The sequence below is a fragment of the Schistocerca gregaria genome, chromosome 3, assembly GCF_023897955.1.
Source record: "Schistocerca gregaria isolate iqSchGreg1 chromosome 3, iqSchGreg1.2, whole genome shotgun sequence".
Classification (NCBI taxonomy): Eukaryota; Metazoa; Arthropoda; class Insecta; order Orthoptera; family Acrididae; genus Schistocerca; species Schistocerca gregaria.
Window position 1 is genome coordinate 842,917,433 of NC_064922.1, and position 24,627 is coordinate 842,942,059.

The window sequence follows — 24,627 nt, forward strand, 5'->3', positions numbered from 1 at the left end:
TCAGTATTGCCTCATGCTTTCCAACATTTCTACGGAATCCAAACTGATCTTCCCCGAGCTCGGCTGCTACCAGTTTTTCCATTCATATGTAAAAAATTCGCATTAGTATTTTGCAGCTGTGACTTATTAAACTGATAGTTCGGTAATTTTCACATCTGCCAACACCTGCTTTCTTTGGGATTGGAATTATTATATTCTTCTTGAAGTCTGAGGGTATTTTGCCTGTCTCATACATCTTGCTCAGCAGATGGTAGAGTTTTGTCAGAGATGGCTCTGCCAAGGCTGTCAGCAGTTCTAATGGAATGTTGTATACTCTCAGGGCCTTGTTTCAACTCAGGTCTTTCAGTGCTCTGTCAAACTCTTCACGCAGTATTGTATCTCCCATTTCATCTTCATCTACATCCTCTTCCATTTCCACAATATTGTCCTCAAGTACATCGCCCTTGAATAGACCCTCTATATACTCCTTCCACCTTTCTGCTTTCCTTTCTTTGCTTAGAACTGTGTTTCCATTTGAGCTCTTGATATTCATGCAAGAGGTTCTCTTTTCTCCAAAGGTCTCTTTAATTTTCTAATAGGTTGTATCTATCTTACCCCTAGTGAGATAAGCCTCTAGATCCTTACATTTGTCCTCTAGCCATCCCTGCTTAGCCATTTTGCACTTCCTGTCGATCTCATTTTTGAGACGTTTGTATTCTTTTTTGCCTGATTCATTTACTGCATTTTTATATTTTTTCCTTTCATCAATTAAATTCAATATTTCTTCTGTTACCCAAGGATTTCTACTAGCCCTCATCTTTTTACCTACTTGATCCTCTGCTGCCTTCACTGCTTCATCCCTCAGAGCTACCCATTCTTCTTCTACTGTATTTCTTTCCCCCATTCCTGTCAGTTGTTTCCTTATGCTATCCCTGAAACTCTGTACAACCTCTGGTTTAGTCACTTTATCTAGGTCCCATCTCCTTAAATTCCCCCCTTTTTGCAGTTTCTTCAGTTTTAATTTACAGTTCATAACCAATAGATTGTGGCCAAAGTCCACCATTTAGAAGTCGTGCAAAATTCTTGGATGCTGAATTAGCAGAAGGAAGTGGCAAGGTATCTTTTGTTGTCTATGACCTCATGTGTCATGATATCTTGCCACATACAAAATAAAGAATTTTAATTTGTGTTTGAGTGATTCTGATGGCTATGATTTCCCACCTAATAGGAAACAGTTTCTTCTCTTATGCGTAAATGAATCATTTCCTCCTGAAGTGAGGTATTTTTCTTAAATGTAAGTGTCGTGTTTTGGTGATGGTGATGTGTCTAAACCTCATGTTTCTATTTATGGGATAAAAAACTAAAGTTCTTTTTTTGTCGGTATATATATAATTTATGCGTTGTTCATTTATATTTTGTTTGTGATAACATTTATTGTGGCACCTTTTGTTGAAAACACATTATTTTCATTAATGAACTTCTGAGCAAAATGTACTAAACTTGAGCCACTTTTTAAATGATTATGTCTTTAGGTATTTGTATATATGTTCTAGCAGTGACTTTTCCATATACTTAAAAATTAATTATGTTTTCCTCCTCCTGTGTCTGTAGGAGTATAGACATGAAGAAAATAAGAGAAGACTACACAAACCTTATACGTTCCACAGCCAGACTTCCACAGCCAGAATCTTGCAAATTATATGAAAAAGTCCGCCTCTGTGTTAAACTTGCATACAATGAAGAAGGTAACACTGATATCTGTAAATTTCTCTGTTTCTGCAGGAATCATAACATTGCTTCCTTTAACCATCATATTCATAATAATCAGAACCTGTGCACAGCTAGTACACAAGACAAACAAATTAGCTACATGCTCAGCAGACAAACACAACACTATTCCAAAAAAAAAAGTGTACTCCATTCTAGCATCAAACTGTATAATGCATGTTGTGTACATAGTTCCGCGTAGTCAGCGCGTACATAACTTTCCCACTAGAGCGCGCCCCGCTAAGCACAACAGTGCAGGCTCAGCGCTTGTCCGTCTCTGCTCTACGAGATGGCGCTGCCTAAGAGGTGGAACAAATTCTGCTTCCGCCGATCCGTGTATTAATATGTAATGCAGCCAATGAGATTGCTGCTAACATAGAACCTTTTCTCCTTGCGGATCACACTCGCGCAGTGATATCTGAACACGTGAGGTATTATAACGAGTGTACAGACCTCCGATTAGTCAGCCTGCCTTAGTCTGCATTACTCTGTAGACAAGTTTCAGTGTGCGCCTAATAAGATTATCATATTCCTGTACATAGCCTTGAAGAGAAATGTATAGACACTTTGTCAAGTATCAGAGGTATGTGAGAATAAGATTAACATACCAAGACCAAAGGAACTTCAGATTGTCAATTTTCTGTTTAAAGTTGGTCACTGTCAATCTGCTACTCTGATTGTGCAAGTGGCATTTCTATTGTCTGACCTAATGGCAGAAGATAAACTTGCCACGATAAGACCACGAGACATATTGCGACACTCGCCTACCTCGTTAGAGTGACAAGTCAAATAATCTGATGGTGTGTGAACCAAAGGTCTTACAGTACGCACACCACAATGCATTAAGAAGATACATAACAATAATAATGCACAAGGGTAAATTCAGATCATCAGCAAAATATTGCTTTTGGAGAACTACTCCTGTTCTGTGAGGAAGTGTCTAGAAAAACTAAACTATACCACCTTTATACGGTACAGACTATTTGTAATATTTTCTAAATAATAATCTTCTTCTTTTTCTTGGCCTTATTCTGTATCTTCACAGGTCTGCAAGTTAATCAGGATTTGCCTGCCTGGTTAGCCATGTGGTCTAACGCATGGTTTCCGGATTGGGAAGGTGTGCCTGGTCTCCGGGACAAATCCGCCCGGCAGACTTGTGTCGAGGTTCGGTCAGCTGGCCAGTCTGCGGATGTCCCACCCCTCTGTCCTTCCCATCCTCATCCCGGGACAGAAATATCTGTACCCCATCTGTCTAGATCTAGTGTTATTATATGTGAAAGCTTGAGAAGTGTGAATTGTGTTAATAGGTGGAATGTGGGTACCAGCTTAATATTCTCCTAGCTGGATTTGAGACCACTTAAAAGCCTTATACAAAGCAGCATATCCAGGCATGTCATTCTAAATAATACAATATTATGTAAAGTTATTTCTGTCAGAAAAAATATGTATAGTATAAGAAATGTTTATAGTGCTTAAGGACTGGTCTAATGTCTGTTGTACACAGGATCATTAAATAATAATAATAATAATAATAATAATAATAATAATAATAATAATAATAATAAAGATGGTGAAGAGTCAGCTGCTGCTCAATAAGTAATATTCTCTGGGTGGAGATGCTTTTTCCATTTCATTACTGTAACAAAGCCAATCTGGACCAACACTCATCAGATACATGTTGCTGCATCACTTTTCTTGTGTTCGGGCTTCTAGCAGATAGAGTATAGCTTCTTGGTAGTCTGGACCTGTACTATGTTTGTATCATTTCATCTCTAAACTCATTGTTTAATTTTATATAAATATCCTGTCTGACATACTTTCAGCCCCTGTGGATTATGAAGCAGAAGGGTTTCACAAGTCTGACCATCCAAAGAATACATTTATATTCGAGACACTGAATGAAAATCAAGGCAAGGTTAGCACAGGATGGCATAGTATGAAACTTTCAACAAAGATTGTAAAAGATCCAACAAATGCTGCAGTGTCTGAGGTAAGACTGCCAAAATGTGAAATATAATATACAGAAAATTGTGTATGAGTTTGGTGAGTTAGTAGTAAATATTTAACCAAGTATTTCACATTAAAAGCAGGAAGATGGGCCCTCTGTAGCTTCCAGAATATTAATGATGACAATGTAATGATATAACTGTGCCAGTAGATGATCCATTACATTTGCCACTATTTGGATTATTTCAAGAGACACCAAAAGGCACATAATGACACAAGTGGGACTCTGAAAATTAAATTTTATTTTCAAGTCATTTACAAAATTAGTGATAGTCATTTAGATATTTGTTTCTTACTTATGACTGAAAAACAAGTTTTCAGTAGTTTACTCTTTATTTATTTACTATTGCTTTAACATTTTTAGGACAAGGTATTTTTCTTTCATGTTTTCTTACAAATTTAAGACTGCTCAGCAAATTTTCTTTTAATCAGCCTGACAAATGTAAGATCTGTTACAGTAAAAGAGGCATGATATAATTTAACATGACAGTAGAGGTAAAAGGTTACATCTGACAACTATAAATGTAATTTAAGTCATGTTTATGGGGTTTTGCCCAGTATCTCTCATACACACACACTAAATGGCTAATTTAATGAATTCTGTGATGCAGTGTCTTTTACCACTTTAATTTTGTTTCTTTAGTATTACACCAGGATGTCTATGTCACTTCACTACGCATTTGATGAGGGTACTTCGTAGGCTGATGATGGCTCTATAATAGCCAGAGAACAGAACTGTGTGAGAGGGAAATGAAGTCACCTTGCTAGTCAATCTATGGGGAGAAGTGAGTCTGAAACCACATAGAGACGAGCACAGGAAGAACACAGGGTGGAGTTGGTGTGGACTAATGTGTAAGAACTTGGCACAACATTCGGCACAGTGTGAGGTCTGTGGTGGTCAAAATCCGAATAAGCACTATCCCGCCTAGCCTATTGCCACCCACAGGAAAAAACCTCTACCAGCGGATCTGCTCTTACTGTGTGTCATATGCATCCTCCAAGGCAGGTTTATGCTCTATCCCACTTCACTACCCACGACAGCTCATCTGCCTGAATCGTGGTGTCCACTGACAGGGATACTAAGTCCTTGCCCCCTGAAAAGACCATGTAGGGCCAAAAATGACCTCTGGCTCAGGACCGGAGGGGCCCCTGGGGAACCTGACAGCGGACCAACCATGAAAGGAGGCAATAGCACCACTGCTGAATCTGCTGGGAGGGTATGGACGCTGCAACAATGGGGTAACTACTGGTGGCAGTGGAGGTGATGCCATCTTCATCAGCGAGAGGGGTTGGGCGAGGCGAAGGAGGAGGAGCAGCATCAAAATCCATGTGCTCCACATCGGCTGGCTCAGGCACAGGCATCACTTTGGGCTGTTGTTGCAGGTGACAGGAGGACTGTGGAGTGCGTGGAGAGGCTGGCAACATGGAAGCATGATGCTGCAAGTGGGAATCCAAACTTGGAACACTGTCATGAACCAACCTGCTGCCCAGCAGACCAACAGACCATGGTGGTGATGTCCCAACAGGGCGTGGGTGTAAGTGATTTGCATGGCAGGTCAGCTGCTCCCTACCAAGATCCCCTCAAACAACTGCTGACTTTTCTGGCCCACCATGACACCCAGCAGCCACCCCTGTCACTAGTTCTGAAAGACTGGGCCCAAACTGTACCCAGTGACTGGTGTTTCCCAGTATGCAGTCAGAAAGCTTGACAACGCATCATTACAGAGCACAGCAGACACAGACTTCCTCATTTAGGTTTTGAATGTATGCACAAAGCACTCCACCTCTGAGTTAGAAACCTATTGAAAGACGCTGTAGTCAGATACTAGATATCATTATGAATGCAGAAGTCCTCGAGCTCCCATGACACAAAGTGCCAACTGTTGTCAGATACCAGGTTTCTGGTTGATCCCGTAATGGCAAAGGTAACAGACGACTTGTGAACTGCAGCAGTCAATGACGTGGAGGACAGCCTGACTACATATGGGACATTGGACAATGCATTTACCACCAACAACCACATGCTGCCCAAAATGGTGCTGGCTAAATGCTCGAAGCCCAATGGTGCTCCTGAACAGGTTAAGCAAAGAAGCAGTGTGATGGTGTAGTTTGTTTATGTGCACAAGCCCCGCAAGAATGCACTAGGTGTTTGATGTTACCATCGATTGCTGGGCAGGAGACATCACATCACACCATTGCCTCCATATGGGTAAGCAAGGAGGCAACTCCAGGGGAATGAATATATGATACCATTGCTCCTCCTTGGCAAGCAGGACAACCTTGAGCTGATCATGTAGGAAGAAAAATGTATGTCATGCCTGATCCGCACCTGAGAAGATGCACTCTGGATAGCCCAACTGGACATTCCAGTAAAACATGTCAGCATCATTGGTGGTCATGACTTGGTGTGCTGTCGATGGAAAGCCAGACAGTTGAACAGTAGAACCTCCTGCCAATTGAACTTTGAATCAGAACCTACTGGTAGCCACAATTGCGCATTATGGGACCACCTCTGCAACTGATGTGCAGTCCTATCCGGCACCTGGAAAAGAAGGCCAAGCAAGGAAACTAGTGGTTTGTGGTCAGTGATGATGAGGAACCCTCTTCCCATATAGTAAGGCATGGAACTTTTTAATCCGAAAAATAAAAACTATCACCTCTTTTCCCACCTGTGAATAATTACACTGCACAGTAAAATGTTATCTGTGTAAGTGTTGGCTGCCATCCGGGTTCTGATGGAACAGGATGGTACCAAAACTATAGTGGGATGCATCACAGGCCAGGAATAAAGCTTTCCCCAGCAGAAAGGAAGCCAGACAGGGAGCAGAGCACAGGTTCTGCTTGATAGACTGAGCCCATTGACCATCTGCAGATCAGATAAACTTAATGTCATTCTGGCAAAGCTGGTTAAGAGGGTGATGGATGTGCATGGGAATGAACTGAGCATAATATGAAACGATTGGAGCTTCTCCAGGTTCTTGATTGCTGGAAGGTTGACTATTGTCTTGATGTGGTCGTCCATGGGGACGAAACCATCTTTACTATGAACATGACCCAAAAGATGCACCTGTAAGGAGAAAAACGGTACTTCTCCAGATTGCAATGAAGACCATCCTCCAGGAGGTATTGGAAAACTAACTGAAGGTTCTTTAAAGGCTCCTCCTGAGTAGGGCCTATGACCTAGATATCATCAAGGTAATTGACACAACAGGGAATGTTCTGAATCAGCTGCTGAACTCCCAGCACAGAGGAGATTCCAAAAGGCAAGCAATTAAACTGGTAAAGCCCAAAGGGATATTGAGGATTGGGAAAGACCAAGAAACCGTGTCCAACAGCAACTACAGGTAAACATTGCACAAGTTGATGTGGGAAAAATACTGGCCCTCTCCCCAACAACTTCACCCACAACTCTGCCTGCTGTGGAATGGGTTATGAATCTGCAACACATTGGATGTTGACCGTCTGTTTAAAATCACTGCAAAGGCACATGGTACTGTCTTTTGAATCACCAACAGAGGGTTGGGTCACTGACTACAAAATAGGAGTATTAATGCCTTGATCCCATATGCTGCTATCAGTCTTTACCTTGTCATGCACGGTGAAGGGAATGGTCTGGGCATGACAAAATTTGGGTAACTCTGACAGTTTAAGATAGACATGTACCTCGACCTTTTCTGCTTGGCCCAAGGTGTTCTCAAGCAGTGGCCTGTAGGACTGCACTGAGGAGTCCAAACAGTGAAACAGAATGGATTGAGACACTAAATGCACTTCGTCAACAATCTAGAAGCTGGAAACAGAAAACGTATTGAGCCCTTAAGATATTTTGCACCAACAGTGAATTGACCACTAATGAGATAAGTTGCTGTTCCACATTCTCATAATATGCAGAGATGGAGAATTGCCTCCACAAAGGAATGTGCTGTTTACTATAAGACAATCTGATGGAGTGGTCATTGCAGCTCCTGGCACCCCAGCAGCCTGCAAGTATCAAAGTTAATTAGGCAAACTGTTGCTCCTTTGTCTACCAGAAATTCAACTAGCTGCCCATCCAGTACCAGCATCAGCAAAATACAATGGGGTGAAACATATGGGACATTGGAGGCAACTCATAGTTTATTGCTAATACGCTAGTGGCCCGTCGACCATCACAAACAGTTGCCAAATGACCTTTCTGCTGGCATACCCCATGCATTGCCCCCACGTGTGCTCATATTAGAAGTCATAGCGAAAATGCAAGAAATGACAATCAGGGCAGGATGCTGGTTCGCTCAATGGGCGGAAGGTTAATGATGCTAAGGACCTGAAAAATGCTTCTGGTGGGAGTTATAATGTTACAATGCTGTGAGCAGCATGAACGTGCTGAGCTCGGCACAGGCAAGAATGAGCAGCACCTCAAGGCCATTGCTCTGTAATCGTCTGCAAGGATTCCACAATTTGGGCAATGTTGGTTAAGAATAATCAGACAATGTCAACACTCTAGTCAGTATCTTTCATCTGATCTGACAATCACATCTTGAATTAGTTAGGCTGCATACGAGGTAGCACATTTGAGACACTCAAAATTGCACTTTTTGGAGAGGCCCAGCAAATCCTGGCTGCATACAACTGATCATGGTACTGATTTAACTGTGACCACATGCAATCACATGGGTCTGATACCCAAAACACTGCATAGGCAACTGACAAAGCTCATCAAATGAGATTTCTCAGGCTCAGTGGAAGGCTTCAAATTGTGTACATCATCGTATGAACCTGCACTGCTGGATAACAACAAGACACCCTTATCAACTGAATCTGCGACACTCCTTACCTGGGATTGCGGCAAGATCCGGTGGAGGTAATTTTCCCACCTTTCCATTGATTCATCGAAATTGGCAAATGACATTGGAAGTAAGGGCTCCTGGCCCTGTACCGGCACAGTGGGGGTATGAAACAAGTCCGTGTTTTGGTTTATCAGCAACTGTATCTGCTCCTGTTGCTGCAGCAGATGCTACTGCTGCTGAAGCTGGTGCTGCTCCTTCTGTATATGCAACTGTTTCTGCCAGCATTGCAGAAATGCTGTGTCCATGGTAGCCCAAATGAACACTAGGAAAAGGGGAAAGAAAATATAGTTGTATCACCTGCATAAGAATGTCTTTCATCCTCACTTAAGAAACTACACAGGTGTGACAACACCATTTAACTACACAGTTGGCATGGATATTTAATGGGCCAATGGTGGCTCAATAATAGTTGGGAACGGAACCCTGTGATAGGGAAATGAACTTGCCGTGTGAGTCGATCAATGAGAAACAGAGAGTTTGAACCCATGTAGAGACAAGCACAGGAAGAACTCAGTGCATGGCTGGTGCAGACGGCAAAGCACTCGGCACAACACACAGCACAATACGCTACACTAGGTCTGCAGTGGTCTAACTCTGAGGAAGAACTGGCCCACCTAGCCTTCTACTGCCCACAGATCAATGCCTCCACCATCCAGTCTGCCTATACTACTTGTTGTATTCATTCTTCATTGCAGCTTTCTGCACTATCCCACTGCACAAGCAATGCCAGCTCATCTGTCTCCATCACGATGTCCATTGGCAGGGATACTAAAGTTTCATTTCTCTAACACCCATTAAGTTGTTACTACATACAAGTGAGTTTATTCTTCCAGGAACACTTTTTAACTGTACAGGATGAGGCAGCTAAGGCAAGTGTAACGTGACTAACCTGGAGGGGAAGCCTCAGGCTGTTGTTGAGAGTTATTTGTTACAGCTGGAGAAACCAGGTAAGTTTCCATTTCTGCAGGAATGCCCAGAAGCACAATAAAAGACGGTCCTTAAGGAGCATTGTGGAAAGGCTGGAGCAGTGGAGGAGCATACCCATTAGTTGAGGCTATGAATGCCAGGGATGGTTTTCAGAAAATGTGCCCCACATGGAATTACCTTAGAAAACTGTTCATTGTGTACAATCAGAGGCTGGGCAAACAGTAGTGTGTTCTGCTGAGGTAAGCGTGGTGAGGGCCTGGAGATGAAGAAGAGATTAGCAGCAATGAGTGTCTGGCCGGAAGTGGTAGGCACATATGGAAAAAGCCGAGAGGGCTGCTAACAGCTGCTGATGTCCGAAGCTAAATGTTGTTTTAAAATGCTAAGACTCTTGTGTGCTCCACTGATGCAAATGCAAAGTCAGTATTGTGGCATAGCCACCTGACTGATGCTTGTAGAAGACAACTAGAAGAGGCCATTATGGAACTCAACCTACAGGTAGTGAATGCATCTCAAAATCTGCCAACCTATGAAGGGACGGTTGTAGCAACATCAAATATTGATGTCGCTTTGGCAAATATGGCAGTGGCATGCCAAGTGAAAGGCTGGAAAGTTGTGAGTGGAATGGCATTGAGTGACCACAACACTACACCAACATTGGAAGGGAAATCCAAAACACCACAGAAAACTTGTGTGTAAGGCCCAAATATAAGATCAAGGATGCTAACTGGAAAGAACTAAGAAGAATCTTCCAGTGTCCAGGAAGTCCATTGCTGGGTGATAATGTAGTTGTTAAAGTGCAAGGACTGACAGTGGCTGTACATAGAGCAATGGAGGTGTCGATGCCTGTCAGCAGAGGTCATTCTGAAAGAGTACCTTGTATCTGGACTGAGACATTGCACACATTGTGTGTGAAACCAATACCTGGGATGTAATATATAAGATAGTTTGCAAGAAAATATGATCACCAACAGTCTTATCCACACTCAGAAAGCTGGGAACAGTCAGAAGCCCTGCTAAAGGAAACATTACTTCGTGACCATGGAGAAGGAGGTGAGACAGATGATCAGTGTAGGTTACAGGAAATGTTACGTCAGGAAGAATATAGAAACAATAAACTTTGTACCCCTTGTGCACAAGAAGAAATTAGGTAAATAATTTTAATATTGAAAAATAAAATGTATCCAGGATCGGATAGCATACTGCCCGAAGTAATACAAGCCTTGGTTTACCAATTAGATAGTTACTTGTGTGATCGGTACAATGGGTGTCTCTTACAAGGAAGGGTCCTTGCACCATGGAAGAATTCTGGAGAGGTAATAATTAGTAAAGGGCAAGAAAAGGATCTAATGACACCCAAATCCTACAGGGCAGTTTGTCTTTTGAATGTTCTCAGCATGATATTTGAAAAAAAAACTATTATACAAAAAACTACAAGATCACAGACTGCTACAAGGAATGAGTCCTCACCAGTGCAGGTTAGAAGAGGCAAGTCAACTGAAGATGCCATTAATAAGGTGATCTTGCTAGCAACAGATATTCATTTTACGTACACTCTAGCGATGATGGTTGATATTGCTGGTGCTTTCGATAACCTAAGGTGCCTGTCTTTCTTTGGTCATCTTAGGGATTTGAAGTGATGGGAAGCACTGTATAATTGCCTGAGAGATTATTTCCACAGGTGATATGTTTCTTTAACATGCTCAGGAAAGAAAATAATGAGGACAATAACAAAAGACTGTCTGCAGGATCATAGTGTGTGGTCCAGAGTTTTGGGTTGTAGCACTGGAGCCCATACTTCAGAAGCTACATGACAGTGGTAACATAAGGGGACTGATGGCATTTGCAGATGGTGTGCTGTTAATTGTAAGTGGTGACTCCAGAAGAATTATAGAAGACAAATGACCTTGAGGGCTGGTGGTGAAGTGTTAAATTGTTGCAAGCAGCTCACAAAACAACGTACCTCGTGCTGAAAGGGAACTTAATAAGAACCCCTAGAGTGAAATTAAATGATGTAACTATTAGCAGAAGCATGGTAACGAGAGATCTAGGTGTACTTCTGGACAAACATTGTAACTTTGCCCATAATGTAGAGAAAGCAGGTAGAAAAGGTTCAAACCAGATGAATAAAATTATAACCATTGCAAATAGGCAATTTCAGCTTCCTGGATATGGTGTGAGCTTTTGGGCTGATAGATTGTAGTTAGTGAAGCCAGCGTCACTAGTGACAAGAGTTCACCAAGGTGTGCTACGAAGATTAACGTGCGCATACTGCACTACCCCGAATGATGCTTTGTTAGTAATTCTAGAAATATGCCCACTGGACATGGGAATTAGGAAAAAGAGAGCCTTCTACTGGTTAAAGAAAGGTAATCAAATGGAATTATGAAGTGTGCTTGGAACTGAGGCCAATTTGAAAAAGACAATAGAAGATCGCATGTTACAGTTGCGGCAAAATGAATGGGACACTTCAGGCACAAGCAGAAGAACACATGAATTTCTCTCTAGTATCAGGGAGGGATTAAAAATGAGATTTCTTAATGCATCGAGTGGGTTGATACATTACCTGACTGGCCATGGCCTGTATGCCACATATCTGTACAAAATCAGAAGACAGATTAATGATAGCTGCACCTGCAGCAATCATTAAGGAGTGAGTTGACCTCACGCATCTTGGATGATACTGCAACTGCAGTACCCAGAAAGGCCAACCAAGGAAGACTTCATGAGGCATTCATCCATAAGTCATCATGCTGCCATCAAGGCTGGACATAATCTTTGCAGATGGAGAGAAGATAACTGAGGTTGGCAACCACTGAGTGAAACACTGTCCCAAGAAACTACATTGTGTTGGTGCAAGTTATCATGGAATTATGTACTGTAAGAAGTAACAGTGATGGGTGGAACTAATTGCAATAATGGAAACACTGCTGACGTGCTGCCCAACTCCAAGGAATCCAGTAGACTACAGCTGTTGACAGTGGTGGTATGAGGGCAGATCCAGTAATGGAGACAACCATCTACATGTTAAACACACCAAAATAAATGAACAAACAGAGAACAAATTCTGTTGTGTTTGTAGTAGATAGTAGCTGGTAACGGGTTAAAGATTTAATGTAGTTTTGTAGTAGTAGAAGTAGTTTTTTTCTATACATAATTAAGCATCAGAAATAAATAATTAATACACAACTTATTACTATCCAAGGAAATGTTATTTGTATGGCTTGTAATATCTCTTTATATTCGATGAATTATTCTGATACAGTTCTACACTTGAATGATGTTTACAAAATTTCTATCTTCATGCTCGCAGAATCCATGCACAAAATAGTTTCATACAATAGCTATGCCATGAGCGCATAATTATTCTTTGTAGTACTCTCTCTGGTGGTTGTTAGAAGAAAAAAGCTTCCGAGATTGTCTTTGTGCCGATTAGCCTGAGTTTTTTGTTTGAAGAATTGTAATCTGATTATTGAGATTTATGACCGAAGATAACTGGTTCGAAATTGTACAATTAAAAGGGAAATATATATACTGTCCCTTCAAACAAAAGGTGTGTATTTGACAATTGATGATTAATGATATTCATCGATGTATTGCAAGTTGTTAATCAGAAGGGAACTTCCAAAAACTGGATACGAACCTGCATTTAATAATCCAAGAGCTCCATTACTTCTTCGGAAGGTTAAACTTCATCATAGCTGAATATCCGCTTGATCTGAGGTTTCTCGACTGATTATACAACGCTCCCAAAATTACGAGGCATTTTATTTGTACAGATTAGCACCCTGCCGCAAAGCACGAGCCTGCAGAGAAGAAGAATCATCACCTGATTTCAATCTAACAAGTAAAATTTCTGAATCATTTTGAATGACTGAGCTATGACTGTGTTTCCTATCATGAATGACTGATTGCTCGGACGAATTGAGAACTACATAGATAGGAGGAAAAATTACAGTGGCACCAGTGTGACAGGACTCTCTTGGATTGTTATATAATATATGTATTTTTTGTTTCATGAAAACCAACGACTATATTGTGTGATTTTCGTATTTGGACATTGAACTGTGTACCATCTGTGAAGTAATTTGAAAGTTAAGTGTGTCTACGACAGTAAATTTGAAACTATATTTAGTGACTAGAACCTGATATTGACAGTTATTTAATGGTATTGACTAGAGCGGCATTTAAAATGTCATTGAATCAGCAACAAGACGTGCAACAGCCTTCAGCTGTTTGCGCAGAAGCAGAGGCCACAGATACCAATTCTGAGACTGTTGTGGCTAGCGATAGCAATATAAATAATCCCGCTGGTTCAGAAAACATTCATACAACAGCAGATCAGAGTGTTGTTGACACATTAGTTGTTATTATGCAACAGTTGTCTCTATTCGCCGAAGGCCAAGCGGAGGTAAAACGAGACTTATCCGCCATACAAAATGAACTCCAAAATCAATTAGCCAAAAATCAATTAAGAGCAACCTTTACCGAATTAGATCAGAGATTAAATACCCAGACACAGCAAATAAAAGAACAGGCAGTAAGGACCAAACAGAATCTTATTGCTCAAATTGAGCAGGTCCGCCAACAATGCCAAGAAAACAATAGTAAATTAAAAGCGGAACTAACCGAATATGTATCCTTCAAAATTGACGCGATACAAAAACAAGTAAAATTGTTTCCTCAAGTAATACAAGATCAAGAGGACATACAGTGTTCCGTAGCTATGATACCAGAAATTATAGAATCCCAAGATAATCTAAAGAAGCAATTTGATGAAGTGAAGGAAAAACAGGAGACAGTGCAACATAAAATGAATGTACTTGCAGGAAAGTTTTCAGAAATGACGTTAGAGCGGCAAAATTTTCCTTCGGAAACGATAGAAGAAACTGTGAAAGTAGCTTTACAGTCAATTTCAGAGAGTTCCGAGGAAAATTCTTTCAACAGAGGGTTAAAGGAAGTTCGTGAACAACTTGGCAAAGAATTCTCGCGTTGGAAAGAAAGTACAGATAGATCATTAAATCTCTCGCAGGAGGATTTAGAAACAGCGAGAAGTAGGAAACAAAATTCTCAATCTGCACATGACATTCCGTCCACGTCAAGATCCGATGTAGACAGAACTGGTATGTCACAAGTTAGATTCGATATAACGGATAGCCACAGGGAAAAGTACAAACAGGATGATTTTTGGAATCGTAGTACCGTTGGAAAAAAAATGATTAAGCAGAGAAAATTTCAGATCTTTAACCCTGACAAAAAGAATGTTCATCCTGTAGTCTTTATTCGAAGTTTCAGAGGTCTATTTCCACGATCTTAGACAGAATGGCAAAAGATTAGTTTTGTATCTGGATTTATACATGGATCAGGAGCATTGTGGGCATCCGAACGAACATCTTCTTGTGAATGTTACAAAGAATTTGAGCAGGCTTTTCTAGCAAAATATTGGTCTGCTGGAATACAAGAAAGACTTAGGCAGGAAGTATTATATCCTGAGCCTTTCTCATTTTCTAGAGGATCTCTAAAGAGATATTTTGAGAAATACATTAATAAATCTTTGTATTGGGATGTACCGATTCGTTTGCCGGATATACTTAGGATACTCAAGTCCAGATTACCCACCAGTATAAGGAATCAGCTGTTATATATAAATGATAAGGATATAGACTCATTTATGACTACGCTTGATCATATTCATATAATTGAGGAGGACAATAGAAGGGCAAGAGAAATGTCATATCAAAGAAGAGTAATAGAAGCGAATCCGGGCTGCAACTCGAATGGGAATGGCAGTAATGGTAGCAGTAACAATAATCATAACCAACTACACTCGCTGAGGAGACTTAGAAATGGACAAAATGCAAACAATAATTATGACCATAATGGAAACTTTAGTAATGGTGCAGCGAGGGGCTATTTTAGGAACAATATGAATTTTAATCGATATAATCCAATGCATGGCAACACAGGCAGTTCTACCAACACCAGTAGAACAACAACAATAATTACACGAATCAAGCAAGACAATATAGACCGAATTCACCACAAAAACTGATAATCACTGAAGTAGCTGAAGAGACAAATACCAATCGGACCAACAATCAGTCAAACTAAACATGACCGCATCGTGCCCCAGAGGAGCGGTCAGGGGATGTGTTAGGGGTGAAATAGTAAAATTACAATTGTTAAGATATAATGATGGTGAGCTGTTGACTGAAGAGTTAACAAAGGATGAAATAGTAAAATTACAATTGTTAAGATATAATGATGGTGAGCTGTTGACTGAAGAGTTAACAAAGGATTTAATAACGTGTCATAATAACAGATCGAGTGTTCCGGTATCGGAAGTATTTGTTGAAATAGAGGAAGTTCCAACGAATGTGATATTAGACACCGCCGCTTCCGCCAATGTCATCTCAGGCGCTCTTTTTAGGAGAATTATTAGGAAGAAGAAGGTACCAATTTTGCTGGTACAAAACTACAAAATCATCGGAGCTGTTGGAGCGCGTGCTCCCAATGTCAAAATACAAACACAATTAGAGATGAAAATGGGAAATTTAGCAATAAAATGCACGTTCCTGGTAGTGGAGAAGTTATTAGTGGACTGTATCTTGGTATTGGGAGTATGCAGGAGTACGATTGTCAGGTTGATGTTTTGGAAGGAATAGTTAAACTTAGATTAAATGGAGAAGAGATAGCACTGGATTTAAATAGAAAGGAAACTGTGCATGAGAAATATTGTCGCGGTGCCATAATTCAATTAATTGACACTACAAACGGTTGTTGGAACGAGCTTTCAAAGGATTTGATACAACAAGAGGACTTTAACCAAACGACAATGATAAAAGCTAGGGAATCAAATCAGCTTACCGGAGAACAAAGGCAGCAGCTTCGTTATTTGTTAGAGCCATATGAAGAGATATTTGATGAGAAACCAGGAATTATTAAAGGGTGTATTTGTCACCTACAAGTCATGCCACATCAGACTTACTGTTACACACACTATCCGATCCCTTGGCATTTAAAACAATCTCCTCAAAGGGAGATAAATAGAATGTTAGAATGGAACTAGATTGAGCCATCAACTAGTCAGATTGAAAAGAACTTCTGCATAAACCATCTGCCAAAGTATGAAGACCAGAATTTAAAATGGGAGGAAAAGATTCGACACGCTTTTGTCGATTTAACTAAAAAGGCAATACAACGGAAATTGACATATGATAAACGGATTCACCGGATTCAGACGTTTCATCTTGGAGAAAAGGTTTTATTGAGGTGACACATCCATTCCTCGAAACTGATGATGAACATAAAGAAATGGAATCTTATTTATACCGGACCATATGTTATTGTAAATATACCAAATCCTGGATCATACTTGTTGGCATATCCCGAATCGAAAAGAATAATGGGATTATTCCCGCATAATGATATTAAGAAATTTTTTGAAGGATCGTAGATGTGTGATCTGCCAAATATGAAGAAGAATTTAAAGTGGAATTTGACTATGAGTCGAATGTGTATATAAATATCAAGAAGTTTATGTTGTCTATAGATTAAGAGACAGTGAGATTACTCCTGTGATAGTTTAGCACAAAATTTTAAGATAGGTAGAAGAAATTGTTAAATACTAGTGTTTTTAAATGTGGACTATGAGCACAAGCCATAGTGATATACAACAAAAGTGCATCTACATTTACCCAAGACACGGCACTTATGTGAGAATTGCGTGTGAAACTCGAACAGTGCGGGATATGTAGGTAAATACGCTGCGTGTATGATGTGCGCTGTTCGCGCAAGAAAACAAATAAACTGTGAAATGAAGCAACAGTCGATAATGTCATTGCTGCAAACAATTGAAGAAACTCCTTGGTAGCGCGAGAGAAAATTATTATAATTTTTAGATTTTTCATTATGCCTTCTCTTCCAACGAGAATTAATTTAAGAATTTTAATTAACATTTTAAGAATAGCAGTTTGTGTGTTTCAAATTATGGACTTAATTGTTGAAATATATTTCCATAAATGTTCATGAGAGGATGAAGAAGATTCTGTGAGTGGCTGATTTGTTAAATGAACATATGTCATCATTAATGATATTTATTTGCAGGTGGATCTATAAATCAATTAATTATAAGAATAATGAAAATTTTTCAGAGAATTTTTTTCTAAATATTATTCCCTTTGTGGAGTCAGTGTCATATGCCTATGTTCAAAATTTTTCATCAGGTGTAAACTTAAATTTTATCCATAATTTGCAATTGAAAGCAAACCTCGGACATATTCAATGCTCTACTTCCACCTGCACTATAACAAAATGAAGAAAAAAATTGAGAGGAATACATTCGATATGAGCTACAACAAAATTTAAATGCCCACTGTCTATTTGGAAATGTTGTGGACAATCAGCAGTTGTAATGCAAAACAACTTTGGTATTGAGGACTATAAAAAAAAATTAAAAAAAATTGCAATTGTCAGGACTGATGAATGTTCCAGTCTAGTACAGATGGAAGAATATAAGAATCCACTCCAATTTTGAGTTCAACGATGAAATATGGACTTCGTTGCCTTAATCTACTCTCTTCCAGGGATTTATTCAGTCAGAACCTTGTCTTATTCCACTTTAAACCTTTTCCATGTAAACGTCCCTGTCCATCTGTTCCTGAGATCATCTTGCTGTTTCTACGGCACGTTACCAGCTTCTATCCTGTACCATAAGCCATCGCCTGTTCTCCGTGCCGCCTCCACCAAACGCTGTACATCACCTACCTACTGTCGGTACCCAGTGTTCCTGTTCCATCGACTTCACAACAAGATCGCCGGCTACATCGTCGAAAGAAGAATTTTGAAAACTTTTTTGGAGCACTATTGTAAAATTTTTTTTGGTTATGAGGCACTTTTCCTTCGATCTAATCTATTGAGCTTCTATATATTTCAAACTTACCGGATTTAGGCTTTCCTATCTTCTTTAATACCTGGGCTGGGGTCTATTCTTTCCAGGGTTTCCCTGTGAAGGCCAGTTCCCAAATGGGTAGACCTTTTTCGTAATTACACCAATCTACATCTTCCCTGGTTATGTACTCGGGATGCGGGTATAACCCGGTACATGTAAAAGCTACAGCTTAGGTATTCTCGTAACTTACTGTCTTAACATGATACCCATACTCTCTATAGTAAAATTCTATTAATTCAAAATATTCCTCTTTTGAATAAACAACCCAACAAATTTTTCCTGTTAGCTCGCAAAGTGTATTATCATTAACTTTGCTCGCTGCGAGGGGCAATTGTAATATCTCTTTATATTCGATGAATTATTCTGATACAATTCTACTCTTGAATGATGTTTACAAAATTTCTATCTTCATACTCGCAGAATCCATGCACAAAATAGTTTCATACAATAGCTATGCCATGAGCGCATAATTATTCTTTGTAGTACTCTCTCTGGTGGTTGTTAGAAGAAAAAAGCTTCCGAGATTGTCTTTGTGCCGATTAGACTGAGTTTTTTGTTTGAGGAATTGTAATCTGATTATTGAGATTTATGACCGAAGATAACTGGTACGAAATTGTACAATTAAAAGGGAAATATATATATTGTTCCTTCAAACGAAAGGTGTGTATTTGACAATTGATGATTAATGATATTTATTGATGTATTGCATAGTTGTTAATCAGAAGGGAACTTCCGAAAACTGGATATGAACCTGCATTTAATAATCCAAGAGCTCCATTACTTCTTCGGAAGGTTAAACTTCATCATAGCCGAATATCCCCTTGATCTGAGGTTTCCCGACTGATTATACAACGCTCCCAAAAATTACGAGGCATTTTATTTGTACAGATTAGCACCCTGCCACAAAGCATGAGCCTGCAGAGAAGAAGAATCATCGCCTGATTTCATTCTAACAAGTAAAATTTCTGAATCATTTTGAATGACTGAGCTATGACTGTGTTTCCTATCATGAACGATTGATTGCTCAGACGAATTGAGAACTACCTTGATAGGAGGTAAAATTACAGGCTTATTTTAGCTTTTCAGATAATATGCTGTAATTATGAAGAATAAATAAATAAATAAGATTCTGAATAGAACGAATACTCTGATGACTTAGAAGGATATGAGGAATATTGTTGCAGTAAGCTTAACACTTATATGTGAGCCCGTGCTCTGTAGACAAGCACCAACTGTAATAACAAGCATAACTAGACTCTGCACTGTAAACATTTACATATTAAAATTACAAAAAAAAGTCTTATAAGCTAGACATAATGTCAGATAATGGCACTGCACAGCAGCTTTTATCATGAGTAGCAAAGCAAATTACTTTATTATTAAATATGCTGTGATGATAAGTCTCTGCACAAAGTGTGTCATACCAGAAAGTACTCCACACACACACTTCTAAATGATAATGTTTCGTGTAAAATCAAACAATGGAAACTCCTTGTTGGAATACTTACAATATTAGGGAAAGGATAGGTTGCTACTCTCCGTAAGGATGACATGTGCAGTTGCAGACGAGCACAACAAAAATACAGTTATACAGTGTAGCTTTCAGCCAAAGCCTTCTTCAGCAAAGAAAACACACATAAATTCACAGAAGAAAGCACATGACTGCTACCACCAGCAGCTCCGACCAGTTTGCGACTGTGCCATGAATAGCAATCTGGAGGTGGTTACAAAAGGGGCAGGAATGTTAGGGTACAAGTTGGGGCAGAGAAGAGTGCTTTCTCATGCGGTGTGCAGGGACTATATGATAGCCTGACAAGAACAGTAGGTGCAGCATTAGAGGATGGGGGTCTCTCTCTCTCTCTCTCTCTCTCTCTCTCTCTCTCTCTCTCTCTCTCTCTCTCTCTCTGTTCAGTTATGGCCATTGGAGACTGTGTGTTTTGCAATCAGGAGTGCAGCCAAGTGATAGATTCACAAAAGAGACTTGCGGTTGTAACTTTGGTTGTGGGAACATTAAACTGTATTTCATTTTATACCTGGACTTTAGTTTACACATCTGAGTGTGGGGTTAGAAGAACTGGTATATAAATGCATGTAGTAATTTGAGCATATTGCGTCTGCCGTCAACCATTTGACTGCAGGACCACCAATGTAGTGGAATGAGTGGTCACTAACATATCAGGGTGTAAAACATATGATGTACAGCTCTACCCTGAGACATCTGTGACCTAAGTTTTAATGAACAGAGTCTGCCCAAGGAAGAGAAGTCATAAGGGGGGATCTTTCTCGTCTAGGTTGTGGACTTTAATTGATTTAGTTATGAATTCACAAGCAAGACTCAGTGATCCATGTCCTGAGGTGTAGACAGTGTTGTGTGGGGGCTTCAGGTGTAGAGATGTTGGGGAGAAGTAGTAGATGAAGTTGATAGTGATTTGAAGCAGTGGAAGAGATAAGAAGATGGCAACATGAAAATGTGTTGAATACATGACATTGACTTCATCAGTGGATACCAACAGTGCAGACGTTGGCTAGTTTTTGGTGACTACAATACAGCAGAGGCAGTCATCATAGCAGAAAAGAGAAATACTGGTGATGAAAATGTCAATGTATGTAGCTTTGCAGGCCTACCATCAATATTGGAAGATGACACATTCAAACAGTGTCCAAGCACTCATGGTTTGGAGAATAATAGTTAGCTAGACAGCCCAAAGTAAGAGTGCAAAAGTTTAAATTTGGAAGATCCAATTATTAAGATGCTGTGGATGATGGGGGTTTACAGTTTAATATGGGGAAAATGAAAACATGTCTTTCAAGTGAAATTTCAGTTGTTAAAACTGAAATCTCAACTGTTGAAACTGAACTAAATTCAAAGATAGATGACCGAAACACTAAATTAAAAAAATGAGCTAAAAGCTGAAGTCAAGAAAAGTAAAACATATGCAGAGGATATGACTAAGGGGAAGCTAACTGAAATTAGAACTGAAATGGAAAAAATTACAGATGAAGTAGGTCACGTGGATGAGAAAAAAAAATGATGTTGAAAATTCAATGGATCTAAAGGCAGAAAACATGCATGATGAATTGAGGGGTGATGTAGGTAACTAAGAGGCAGAATGGCACTCCATGACGTGTCGGAAAAAGTTGTAAGACTGTGAGTGCATCATTGGAAAAATCAGCAGAGTTTGGAGGATGAGCTTGAAATTAGGTGCATTAGTGACAGGTGAGGCTGCCACCATAATAAATGTCCTTTAGGGTGGACTAGGAACTACAAAACGCTTAGCTAACGATGGAAAGTACCATTGTACAAAGTTTCTGGCCACATGTAAAGACAGCATTGTACCAGGAATATCTGATTTTATGAAAAAAATGGTAGTCAAAAGACAGAAGGAGACACACTATCATGGGCAACAATTTCTTGAATGGGCCAAGCTGTAGATACGGCAGTATGATGATGTGAGAATTTTGTGTATGCATGTTGGCTAAATTGATGCACATAAGTCAACAATGATTGCCAGAATAATTGCAGTGGGACCTTGCCAGAATCATTGCAGTGGGACCTAGTACATAGGCCAGCACTCTCAGTAGATGAACTCTTCGATTTTGTATGCTGAAGTTTAAACCACAGAGTTTCAGCAGCAGGTATGTGAACATGAACTACAATGGAAATTTTAACCAGCATGAAGGGAATCAGTCCATGTGATTTCACAAGAACGACAATAATAACGTAAACAATTATTTAAGGGGGAATAATCAGGAAGCAAATTAGAAATCACGGTAGGGAGCAAAGGTTTAAAGGGCCAGCAATGCATGGGCAGCATAGCTATGAAAGGAGATGGGAAAACTAGATTTTGCTGCATCTCAGATCCAGAGATGGCAATCTAACTTGGCGTAGAAAAGGATAAGATGGGCAGTAAATCTAAAGGGATATAGGGAATTAGAAAGTAGGGCTGAAATTATGGAAATGAAGGTTGTAAAGGAAGAAAAAAAGTAGGGAAAAATTGGAAGCCGAGTAACAGTAAGGGGAGAGAAATATATGGTGAAGCTATATTAGATGAGGAAATGAGAGTAAAAGATTTATTTGATTCAGGGGAAGAAGAGGGTAATAGTTGAACACTTTTGGGGAAAAATTCAGGAGTATATTTGAGATAAAAACGAGTAAAAACTTCATGGAGATTGAATGTTGTGTGACCTCAACTGACAAAATCCAATAGCAATAATAATTGATTGTTTTCACTGATATAATAGCAATAGTCATTGTGATGTAGGTAGTGATTCAGGAAATGTTGCAGCAGATGTTGAACCAGATAGTAATAGTGATTCATATGTTGTGTCGGGGTGGGTGTGTAGAAGTTAAATGTACACTCCTGGAAATTGAAATAAGAACACCGTGAATTCATTGTCCCAGGAAGGGGAAACTTTATTGACAGATTCCTGGGGTCAGATACATCACATGATCACACTGACAGAACCACAGGCACATAGACACAGGCAACAGAGCATGCACAATGTCGGCACTAGTACAGTGTATATCCACCTTTCGCAGCAATGCAGGCTGCTATTCTCCCATGGAGACGATCGTAGACATGCTGGATGTAGTCCTGTGGAACGGCTTGCCATGCCATTTCCACCTGGCGCCTCAGTTGGACCAGCGTTCGTGCTGGACGTGCAGACCGCGTGAGACGACGCTTCATCCAGTCCCAAACATGCTCAATGGGGGACAGATCCGGAGATCTTGCTGGCCAGGGTAGTTGACTTACACCTTCTAGAGCACGTTGGGTGGCACGGGATACATGCGGACGTGCATTGTCCTGTTGGAACAGCAAGTTCCCTTGCCGGTCTAGGAATGGTAGAACGATGGGTTCGATGACGGTTTGGATGTACCGTGCACTATTCAGTGTCCCCACGACGATCACCAGAGGTGTACGGCCAGTGTAGGAGATCGCTCCCCGCACCATGATGCCGGGTGTTGGCCCTGTGTGCCTCGGTCGTATGCAGTCCTGATGGTGGCGCTCACCTGCACGGCGACAAACATGCATAGGACCATCATTGGCACCAAGGCAGAAGCGACTCTCATCGCTGAAGACGACACGTCTCCATTCGTCCCTCCATTCACGCCTGTCGCGACACCACTGGAGGCGGGCTGCACGATGTTTGGGCGTGAGCGGAAGACGGCCTAACGGTGTGCGGGACCATAGCCCAGCTTCATGGAGACAGTTGCGAATGGTCCTCGCCGATACCCCAGGAGCAACAGTGTCCCTAATTTGCTGGGAAGTGGCGGTGCGGTCCCCTACGGCACTGTGTAGTATCCTACGGTCTTGGCGTGTATCTGTGCGTCGCTGCGGTCCGGTCTCAGGTCGACGGGCACGTGCACCTTCCGCCGACCACTGGCGACAACATCGATGTACTGTGGAGACCTCACGCCCCACGTGTTGAGCAATTCGGCGGTACGTCCACCCGGCCTCCCGCATGCCCACTATACGCCCTCGCTCAAAGTCCGTCAACTGCACATACGGTTCACGTCCATGCTGTCGCGGCATGCTACCAGTGTTAAAGACTGCGATGGAGCTCCGTATGCCACGGCAAACTGGCTGACACTGACAGCAGCGGTGCACAAATGCTGCGCAGCTAGCGCCATTCGACGGCCAACACCGTGGTTCCTGGTGTGTCCGCTGTGCCGTGCGTGTGATCATTGCTTGTACAGCCCTCTCGCAGTGTCTGGAGCAAGTATGGTGGGTCTGACACACCGGTGTCAATGTGTTCTTTTTTCCATTTCCAGGAGTGTATATTGGCAAATGTAATTCAGCCATTGTCAAAGGAAAGTGTGGAGGAGATTTCAGACAATAAAATAGTGGATGAGGGTTGTAATTTCACTGGATTAGATGTATCAGAAGAGGGAATCAGAGCATTCATTTCTGTAGAGGGGGGTGATCCATTCGTTTTAGATGGTGATAAAATGTCAATGAGTGGTTTTGAGTCAGACTTGCAGAAACCATTGAACTGAACAGGTCCTAATTTGATGAAATGAAGGGTCCCATTAATTCTGAAACAATAGTCTGTGGTAGCAAGAAAGCTTTGAGCATAAATATTTAATGACAAATAATGTTGGTAAAGGTGTTGTAGAGCTTGTCTCATTAACTGGAGATAGTCAAGGCCATTGTCAGAGAAAGTTTGTTGCCAGAA

General features: G+C 40.7%; 1 protein-coding gene across 1 annotated transcript in view; it reads left to right on the plus strand.

The window, feature by feature from the left end:
* The first annotated feature begins 3,678 nt into the window (after positions 1-3,678).
* Positions 3,679-24,627, plus strand: part of LOC126354734 (uncharacterized) — a 125,048-nt gene continuing 104,099 nt past the window's right edge. The window contains exon 1 of the mRNA XM_050004600.1: positions 3,679-3,736. Within this exon, the coding sequence (XP_049860557.1) occupies positions 3,683-3,736 (54 nt within the window). The 5' untranslated portion in view covers positions 3,679-3,682. The remainder of the gene's footprint in view (positions 3,737-24,627) is intronic.